This window comes from Triticum aestivum, chromosome 5A (assembly GCF_018294505.1).
Source record: "Triticum aestivum cultivar Chinese Spring chromosome 5A, IWGSC CS RefSeq v2.1, whole genome shotgun sequence".
Lineage (NCBI taxonomy): Eukaryota > Viridiplantae > Streptophyta > Magnoliopsida > Poales > Poaceae > Triticum > Triticum aestivum.
This window is the reverse complement of record NC_057806.1, coordinates 701,957-712,294: the sequence shown is the minus strand read 5'-3', so window position 1 is coordinate 712,294 and position 10,338 is coordinate 701,957. Positions and strand designations below refer to the sequence as shown.

The 10,338-nt window shown below is 57.6% G+C and overlaps 1 protein-coding gene across 1 annotated transcript; it reads left to right on the top strand.

Annotated features, from left to right (window-relative positions):
- Nucleotides 1–238: 238 nt before the first annotated feature.
- Nucleotides 239–4,048, top strand: LOC123101904 (glucan endo-1,3-beta-glucosidase 5). Its single transcript, XM_044523145.1, has 2 exons — nucleotides 239–2,383; nucleotides 2,486–4,048. Exons 1-2 carry the CDS (start codon nucleotides 2,025–2,027, stop codon nucleotides 3,624–3,626), a joined length of 1,500 nt encoding a protein of 499 aa, XP_044379080.1. The 5' UTR covers nucleotides 239–2,024; the 3' UTR covers nucleotides 3,627–4,048.
- The last annotated feature ends 6,290 nt before the right edge of the window (nucleotides 4,049–10,338 follow it).

Here is a 10,338-nt window from a genome sequence, read left to right as displayed (position 1 = left end):
CGAAAGAAATCCAATTTGCTTTATTATTAGGTAAAGAGGTAAAGATTAATCCGATGTCTGATAGCCTGGGCCCGCTGTAAGCGCTGACGTGGCGCATGATTGTCTACATCGTTTGTTGACTATATATTAGTTTAGATGGAGCGCCCACCCGTCAGCCACCCATACCTCTCCCAAACCCGCAGCTCCTCATGTTGATGCTCGCATGCCAACTTGCGCGGCGACATCGGCGGTGGCTGAGAATCAAAGGGACGGTGCGGGAAGATCTACACGAAGGCGGCGGCCGTGTGACTTGGGAAAAGCTCGCACATGGTTGGGGCGTCACCGGCGAGCCCACATCAACATTGCCGCATCGCCATGGCCCCCTGCTCACTCCTCCGTTGGGGCATCGCCGGCGAGCCAGCATCAACAGTCCCGCATCGCCATGGCCCCATACTCACTTCTCCGGTTGGGGCGTCGCCGACGAGTCAGCATCAACACTCCAGCAGCGCCATGGGCCCTTCACCATTCTCCTGCTCCTCTCACCCTCCTCCTTCTACCCGCCTCCAGCGCCCGCTCTCGCAACCGTGGCCGCTTCTGCCTGCACCGCCCGCCATGGCCACAACTGGACAGAAGCACGCGCACTCCAGGATGCGGCCAAGTCAAAATCAGGCCCACCAAACACTGATTCTCTCCACAAGACCCCAGGATGCGACCAAGCCAAAATCGAGGGACACAATCCAAAATCAACAATCTCAATATTGGATGTGAGGTATTTCAAATTACGGAGCATAGTGATATAGAAGATGGGTTCCCGATTTTCTTTCCAGACAATACGACAACAAGGCAAAGCTGAAAGATTGAATAGACTTGTACACAAGTTTCCATCTAACTTGCTAACCCTTATTGACACGGAGGGATTGACTAGAAGCGGAGCGCGTGGAGGCCGACTTAACGTCATAATCCTATCTCCGAGTATAGTATGAAACAGACAAGAGCAGGCTTCTTCCCCTTTTACTGGCTAGCTAGATTCCATGGTAAAAAATCGTTCATCAGATATCGATAGATACACACGCATCACACTTGTCCATCCATCGTCGTTCCTTTCTTTCTTTGGGTCATCTTCTTGGAAAGTCCCCATCCGAGCTTGCTATGAACAGTAAAATCCAAAAAAAATGGGAAAAAATCGAAAAATTGTTAATTTTTTTGTGACAAACATTGACAATTTTTTTGAGTGCTTGCAAATTTTCGTCTCAAAATGACATTCGTGGAAGTCATGGCGAAAAAAGCACTTGAAAATTCTTTTGAAAATAGCATATTTTTGGAGCATCAAATTTGTATCTTTAGCCCTGACTTGCACGAATGTGTTCACATGATGAAACTTTGCAAGCAAGTAAGTGAACAATTTTGTTAATATTTGCCACAAAAAATATTCAGAATCATATTTTACTGTTCTCCTGAGCTCAGATGAGCTGAGATACTCTGACGTCCCCCTTCTTCTTCTTCCTATTCTTCCTCTTCTTTCCCTCCTATCTGCCGATGCAATGCCCCACAATTTGTATATGCTGCTTTCCTTGCTTCCTTTCCGTGTCGAGTGATCCAAAAATGTCCTTTTCCTGGCTGGCTACCTCCGCTTGGTCGCTACACCTGTCCATCATCATATCGATCGTCTGGCATCTTCTATCTTGTTGCCGTCTCAAGTCTCAACTCAACTGATGCAATGCCATGTCCTCCCCCACAATACAATTTGCATATGCTTTCCTTTCTTCCAAGGTGATGAGCTACCTCTTCCTCTTCCATGCATGCATCGGTTGGCATCTTCTTCTTCTCCTCCCAACTGATGCAATAGGTTTGAATATTATGCTTTCCTTTCTTCCCTCCGCAAATCCAAACTTACTACCCATGCAACCTCCCTTTATAGGACAACTTTGATCTTGGATTTCCCCATTATATTGCATGATAGTTTTACACCCAACTATATATCTCCTGCCTGCAACAACACAACCACCTCCTGCAGGTAGCTCAGCGGATCACTTGTGTCATCAATCATGGGGTGGTCGTCGTCGTCGTCGTCTCCGGCGGTGCTGCTGCTCCTGTGCCTGCTCGCCCTCGTCTTGATCCAGGCGCCGTCGGCGTCGGCGCTGGCTGCCAACTGGGGCACGCGCGCGCTCCACCCGCTCCCCGGCGACGTCACCGTGCAGCTGCTCAAGGACAACGGCTTCGACAAGGTGAAGCTCTTCGAGGCCGACCCGGCCGCGCTCAAGGCGCTGGGCCACTCCGGCATCCAGGTCATGCTCGGCCTCCCCAACGAGCTGCTCGCCACCGTCGCCCGGGACGTCGCCGCCGCCGAGCAGTGGGTGCAGCACAACGTCTCGCACTACGTCTCCGACTACGGCGTCGACATCCGGTACGTATTACGTCTCTTTTCTTCTTCTTCTTCTTCTTTCTTTTTCATTCAAACAATCAAGAAAGAGAAATCAAACTGATGGACATGCATGGATGGATCAAGGTTCGTGGCCGTGGGCAACGAGCCGTTCCTCAAGTCGTACAAGGGCCAGTTCGAGGCGGCCACGCTCCCGGCGGTGCGCAACGTGCAGGCGGCGCTCGTCAAGGCCGGCCTGGCCCGCCAGGTGCGCGTCACCGTCCCGCTCAACGCCGACGTCTACGAGTCGCTCGACGGCCGCCCCTCCTCCGGCGACTTCCGCCCGGACATCACCACCCTCATGACCAGCCTCGTCCGCTTCCTCCTCGACAGCGGCGGCGTGCTCGCCATCAACATCTACCCCTTCCTCTCCATGGACGCCGACGCCAACTTCCCGCGCGACTACGCCTTCTTCCCGGCCCCCGGGGCGCCCCCCTCGCAGGCCAGCGTCCAGGACGGCAGCGTGCTCTACACCAACGTCTTCGACGCCAACTACGACACCCTCGTCGCCGCGCTCGACAAGCACGGCCTCGGAAACATCACCGTCGTCGTCGGCGAGATCGGCTGGCCCACCGACGGCGACGCCAACGCCAACGTGGCCGACGCGCGCAAGTTCAACCAGGGCCTCTTCGACCGCATCGTCGCCGGCAAGGGCACCCCGCGCAGGCCCCAGATGCCCGACGTCTACGTCTTCGCGCTGCTGGACGAGGACGCCAAGAGCGTCGACCCCGGCAACTTCGAGCGCCACTGGGGCGTCTTCAACTACGACGGCTCGCCCAAGTACGCGCTCCGCCTCGCCGGCGGCAAGGGCATCGTGCCGGCCAAGGGCGTCAGGTACCTGTCCAAGCAGTGGTGCGTGCTCCGCCCCGACGCCAGCCCCACCGACCGGGCCATCGTGGGCGCCGTGGGGTACGCGTGCCAGTATGCCGACTGCACCAGCCTCAGCCCCGGCTCCTCCTGCGGCGGCCTCGACGTCAGGGGCAACGTCTCCTACGCCTTCAACCAGTTCTTCCAGTCCGCCGGCCAGCAGAAGGGATCCTGCGGCTTCAACAACCTCTCCGTGGTCACCACCACCGACCCGTCGCGGGGCACCTGCCGCTTCAAGATCATGATCGACACCGGCCGGCACGACCTCACCCACCAGGACGACTCCGGCGCCGCCAGGGCCGCCGCCGCGTGGGGCGCCGTCGTCGCCATGCTCGCATTGCTCGCCATCGTGGCACTCTGACCATCCCTCCCTCTGACATCGCCATTGATGAGGACACGCGCGCGTGCTCACCACCTGACCTCAGGGGCTTGCTAGCCTAGCCTTGAGAGGAAGAAAGGACCAAACAATTCTTTCATTAGTTGTTTCTTTTCTTTTCTTTTCTTTTCTTTTCTTTATACGTACATCGGCTGTCAAGGTCCCTGATCATATCGGCAAGGATTATATTAGAACTGTACATTTGTACTTCCTCCGTCCGGAAATACTTGTCATAGAAATGGATACAAATGGGTGTATCTAGAACTAAAATACATTTAGATACATCCATTATTTGGACAAGTATTTCCGGACGGAGGGAATATATGAATATGATCATCAGGAGGAATGTGTTGCACAAAGATCCTCCATCCTCCTCCGACTAATACTACAACATGGAGAATGGGAAATGCGTTCAATCTTTGAGCTTTGCCTTCCCCAGACCCAGTTAATGATGGATGGATCGGTATGAATGATCTTCTTGTGTGAGTTGGTTGTGTTGTTGCAGGCAGGCATTGGCAATGGGGAAATCCATCCAAGAGCAAATTATAATTAAGTTGTCCTTCAATTAACGTAGTTGCTGACGGCCTCATCTATGCCGACAGCCCCCGTAGGCATAGATTGATATATCCCGACGGCCTAGGGCAGGCCGTAGGCATAGAAAAGCCGTCGGCATATGTTGATCTACGCCGACGGGGGCCGTCGGCATACTAGTGACGTCGGGACCTCTGGAGGTACGCCTATGGGGGCCGTCGGCTTAGATGAGGCCCGCCTACCCGGTCAGAGGCGACCATTTGACGGCGTAGGAACTATGCCGACGGGGCTAACGGCGGCCGTCGGCATGGAAATCAAACAGGAAAAAGGGGGGAAAAATGAGACAAAAACTATGCCTACGGCTTAGCCATAGGCATAGGGCTACCACGTGGAGCCTATGCCTACGGCTAGGCCGTCGGCATAGCTCGCATAGATATATTGACATCCCCGATCCTGGACGCCTCCACGTCATCATTCCACGTGCATCGCCACGTCATCGATCCACGACCGTGTGCACAGCTATGCCTACGGCCATACCGTAGGCATACCTCAGATCGGTGTGCGTAGATATGCCTACGGCCTTACCATAGGCATACCTGTATTTTTTTTAGTTTACCGTGGCAGAGATATGCCGACGGCATAGCCGTCGGCGTAGGCCTGGCGCATGCCCTCTGCCACATCATCAATCTGCGTGCATCGCCACGTCATCGATCCATGACCGTGTGCAAAACTATGCCTACGGCCTTACCGTAGGCATACCTCAGATCGGTGTGTGCAGCTATGCCTACAGCCTTACCGTAGGCATACCTGTATTTTTTTAGTATTATTTATTATTTTCTTTTTTTTACAATACAAATGTGCCTTGTCTAAACAAAAATCATACCCCAATGGCATATCGATTGCCCCCCTCATGGACGTCGCTGCCGCCGTGTCACGGAGGGGGGAACTGGTCGACATCGGAGGGAATCTGGTTAGAGGGTGGCCTTCGGGGCGTAGCTATGCCACCGACACATCGCATGGCTCCTGATGCATGTGTGGAAGTGTTGTGGCATGCGTAGACGCCCGTCTTGGGGCTCCGTGGTGTGCCCCCCCCCCCTCCACGGACGGCAGCGCCGCCGTCACTTGGAGGGGGAATCGTGCGGGTGTAGTAGAACCGGAGGGAATCTAGTGGTGGGTTGGGTCCAGACCGTGTTCGGGGATGTTGCTATGGGCAGACCTGTCGCAACCAGGTGGAAGAGACCACTGGTCAAAGCCCGTCCGGCAAAAGTCAAAGAGCTAGATCTCCTGGTCAGCTGGGATTTGGGGTGGCCTTCGGGGCATAGCTATGCCACCGAAACATCACACGGCTCGTGATGAATGTGTGAAATTGTTGTGGCATACGTAGACGCCCGTCTTGGGGCTCCGTGGTGTGGCCCCCCTCCACGGACGGCAGCGTCGTCGTCACTTGGAGTGGGAATCGTGCGGGTCCGGTAGAACCGGAGGGAATCTAATGGTGGGTTGTGTCCAGACCGTGTTCGGGGATGTTGCTGTGGGCAGACCTGTCGCAACCAGGTGGAAGAGACCACTGGTCAAAGCCCGTCCGGCAAAAGTCAAAGGGCTAGATCTCATGTTCAACTGGGATTCGGGGTGGCCATCGGGGCGTGGCTATGCCACCGAAACATCGCACGGCTCCTGATGCATGTGTGGAAGTGTTGTGGCATGCGTAGACGCCCGTCTTGGGGCTCCGTGGTGTGGCCCGCCTCCACGGACGGCAGCGCCGCCATCACTTGAAGGGGGAATCGTGCGGGTGCGGTAGAACCGGAGGGAATCTAGTGGTGGGTTGGGTCCAGACCGTGTTCGGGATGTTGCTGTGGGCAGACCTGTCGCAACCATGTGGAAGAGACCACTGGTCAAAGCCCGTCCGGCAAAAGTCAAAGGGCTAGATATCCTGCTCAACTGGGATTCGGGGCGGCCTTCGGGGCGTAGCTATGCCACCGAAACATCGCACGGCTCCTGATGCATGTGTGGAAGTGTTGTGGCATGCGTAGACGCCCGTCTTGGGGCTCCGTGGTGTGCCCCCCCCCTCCACGGACGGCGGCGCCGCCGTCACTTGGAGGGGGGAGTCGTGTGGGTGCGGTAAAACCGGAGGGAACCTAGTGGTGGGTTGTGTCCAGACCGTGTTCGGGATGTTGCTCTGGGCAGACCTGTCGCAACCAGGTGGAAGAGACCACTGGTCAAAGCCCGTCTGGCAAAAGTCAAAGGGCTAGATCTCCTGGTCATCTGGGATTCGGGGTGGACTTCGGGGTGTAGCTATGCCACCGAAACATCGCACGGCTCCTGATGCATGTGTGGAAGTGTTGTGGCATGTGTAGACGCCCGTCTTGGGGCTCCGTGGTGTGGCCCCCCTCCACGGACGGCAGCGCTGCCGTCACTTGGAGGGGGGAATCGTGCGGGTGTGGTAGAACCGGAGGGAATCTAGTGGTGGGTTGGGTCCAGACCGTGTTCGGGGATGTTGCTATGGGCAGACCTGTCGCAACCAGGTGGAAGAGACCACTGGTCAAAGCCCGTCCGGCAAAAGTCAAAGGGCAAGATCTCCTGGTCAACTAGGATTCAGGGTGGCCTTCGGGGCGTAGCTATGCCACCGAAACATCACACGGCTCCTGATGCATGTGTGGAAGTGTTGTGGCATGTGTAGACGCCCGTCTTGGGGCTTCGTGGTGTGCCCCCCCCCTCCACGGACGGCAGGCCGCCGTCACTTGGAGGGGGGAATCGTGCGGGTGTGGTAGAACCGGAGGGAATCTAGTGGTGGGTTGGGTCCAGACCGTGTTCGGGGATGTTGTTGTGGGCAGACCTGTCGCAACCAGGTGGAAGAGACCACTGGTCAAAGCCCGTCCGGCGAAAGTCAAAGGGCTAGATCTCCTGGTCAACTGGGATTCGGGGTGGCCTTCGGGGCGTAGCTATGCCACCGAAACATCGCACGGCTCCTAATGCATGTGTGCCTGTGTGGAAGTGTTGTGGCATGCCTAGATGCCCGTCTTGGGGCTCCGTGGTGTGCCCCCCCCCCCTCCACGGACGGCAGCGCCGCCGTCACTTGGAGGGGGAATCGTGCGGGTGGGGTAGAACCGGAGGGAATCTAGTGGTGGGTTGTGTCCAGACCGTGTTCGGGATGTTGCTATGGGCAGACCTGTCGCAACCTGGTGGAAGAGACCACTGGTCAAAGCCCGTCCGGCAAAAGTCAAAGGGGTAGATCTCCTAGTCAACTGGGATTCGGGGTGGCCTTCGGGGCGTAGCTATGCCACCAAAACATCGCATGGCTCCTGATGCATGTGTGGAAGTGTTGTGGCATGCGAAGACGCCCGTCTTGGGGCTCCATGTGTGCCCCCCCCTCCACGGACGGCAGCGCCGCCGTCACTTGGAGGGGGGAATCGTGCGGGTGTGGTAGAACCGGAGGGAATCTATTGGTGGGTTGGGTCCAGATCGTGTTCGGGGATGTTGCTGTGGGCAGACCTGTCGCAACAAGGTGGAAGAGACCACTGGTCAAAGCCCGTCTGGCAAAAGTCAAAGGGCTAGATCTCCTGGTCAACTGGGATTCGGGGTGGCCTTCGGGGCGTAGCTATGCCACCGAAACGTCGCACGGCTCCTGATACATGTGTGGAAGTGTTGTGGCATGCGTAGACGCCCGTCGTGGGGCTCCGTGGTGTGGCCCCCCTCCACGGACGGCAGCGCTGCCGTTACTTGGAGGGGGGAATCATGCGGGTGTGGTAGAACCGGAGGGAATCTAGTGGTGGGTTGGGTCCAGACCGTGTTCGGGGATGTTGCTATGGGCAGACCTGTCGCAACCAGGTGGAAGAGACCACTGGTCAAAGCCCGTCCGGCAAAAGTCAAAGGGCTAGATCTCCTGGTCAACTGGGATTCGGGGTGGCCTTCGGGGCGTAGCTATGCCACCGAAACATCGCACGGCTCCTGATGCATGTGTGGAAGTGTTGTGGCATGCGTAGACACCCGTCTTGGGGCTCCGTGGTGTGGCCCCCCTCCACGGACGGCAGCGCCACCGTCACTTGGAGGGGGAATCGTGCGGGTGTGGTAGAACCGGAGGGAATCTAGTGGTGGGTTGGGTCCAGACCGTGTTCAGGGATGTTGCTATGGGCAGACCTGTCGCAACCAGGTGGAAGAGACCACTGGTCAAAGCCCGTCCGGCAAAAGTCAAAGGGCTAGATCTCCTGGTCAACTGGGATTCGGGGTGGCCTTCGGGGCGTAGCTATGCCACCGAAACATCGCACGGCTCCTGATGCATGTGTGGAAGTGTTGTGGCATGCGTAGACGCCCGTCTTGGGGCTCCGTGGTGTGCCCCCCCCTCCACGGACGGCAGCGCCGCCGTCACTTGGAGGGGGAATCGTGCGGGTGCGGTAGAACCGGAGGGAATCTAGTGGTGGGTTGTGTCCAGACCGTGTTCGAGGATGTTGCTATGGGCAGACCTGTCGCAACCAGGTGGAAGAGACCACTGGTCAAAGCCCGTCCGGCAAAAGTCAAAGGGCTAGATCTCCTGGTCAACTGGGATTCGGGGTGGCCTTCGGAGCGTAGCTATGCCACCGAAACATCGCACGGCTCCTGATGCATGTGTGGAAGTGTTGTGGCATGCGTAGACGCCCGTCTTGGGGCTCCGTGGTGTGGCCCCCCTCCACGGACGGCAGCGCCACCGTCACTTGGAGGGGGGAATCGTGCGGGTGTGGTAGAACCGGAGGGAATCTAGTGGTGGGTTGGGTCCAGACCGTGTTCAGGGATGTTGCTGTTGGCAGACCTGTCGCAACCAGGTGGAAGAGACCATTGGTCAAAGCCCGTCCGGCAAAAGTCAAAGGGCTAGATCTTCTGGTCAACTGGGATTCTGGGTGGCCTTCGGGGCGTAGCTGTGCCACCGAAACATCAAACGGCTCCTGATGCATCTGTGGAAGTGTTGTGGCTTGCGTAGACGCCCGTCTTGGGGCTCTATGGTGTGGCCCCCCTCCACGGACGGCAGCGCTGCCGTTACTTGGAGGGGGGAATCGTGCGGGTGCGGTAGAACCGGAGGGAATCTAGTGGTGGGTTTGGTCCAGACCGTGTTTGGCGATGTTGCTGTGGGCAGACCTGTCGCAACCAGGCGGAAGAGACCACTGGTCAAAGCACGTCCGGCAAAAGTCAAAGGGCTAGATCTCCTGGTCAACTGGGATTCGGGGTGGCCTTCGGGGCGTAGCTATGCCACCGAAACATCGCACGGCTCCTGATGCATGTGTGCCTGTGTGGAAGTGTTGTGGCATGCCTAGATGCCCGTCTTGGGGCTCCGTGGTGTGCCCCCCCCCTCCACGGACGGCAGCGCCGCCGTCACTTGGAGGGGGAATCGTGCGGGTGCGGTAGAACCGGAGGGAATCTAGTGGTGGGTTGTGTCCAGACCGTGTTCGGGATGTTGCTATGGGCAGACCTGTCGCAACCAGGTGGAAGAGACCACTGGTCAAAGCCCGTCCGGCAAAAGTCAAAGGGGTAGATCTCCTAGTCAACTGGGATTCGGGGTGGCCTTCGGGGCGTAGCTATGCCACCAAAACATCGCACGGCTCCTGATGCATGTGTGGAAGTGTTGTGGCATGCGAAGACGCCCGTCTTGGGGCTCCATGTGTGCCCCCCCCTCCACGGACGGCAGCGCCGCCGTCACTTGGAGGGGGAATCGTGCGGGTGTGGTAGAACCGGAGGGAATCTAGTGGTGGGTTGGGTGCAGATCGTGTTCGGGGATGTTGCTGTGGGCAGACCTGTCACAACCAGGTGGAAGAGACCACTGGTCAAAGCCCGTCCGGCAAAAGTCAAAGGGCTAGATCTCCTGGTCAACTGGGATTCGGGGTGGCCTTCGGGGCGTAGCTATGCCACCGAAACATCGCACGGCTCCTGATGCATGTGTGGAAGTGTTGTGGCATGCGTAGACGCCCGTCTTGGGGCTCCGTGGTGTGGCCCCCCTCCACGGACGGCAGCGCCGCCGTCACTTGGAGGGGGGAATCGTGCGGGTGTGGTAGAACCGGAGGGAATCTAGTGGTGGGTTGGGTCCAGACCGTGTTCGGGGATGTTGCTGTGGGCAGACCTGTCGCAACCAGGTGGAAGAGACCACTGGTCAAAGCCCGTCCGGCAAAAGTCAAAGGGCTAGATCTCCTGGTCAACTGGGATTCGGGGT

Coding starts and splice junctions, on each gene's coding strand:
- LOC123101904 (XM_044523145.1), top strand. CDS start 2,025: ATGGGGTGGTCGTCGTCGTCGTCGTCTCCGGCGGTGCTGCTGCTCCTG. Junction 2,384..2,485: donor GACTACGGCGTCGACATCCG/GTACGTATTACG, acceptor GGATGGATCAAG/GTTCGTGGCCGTGGGCAACG.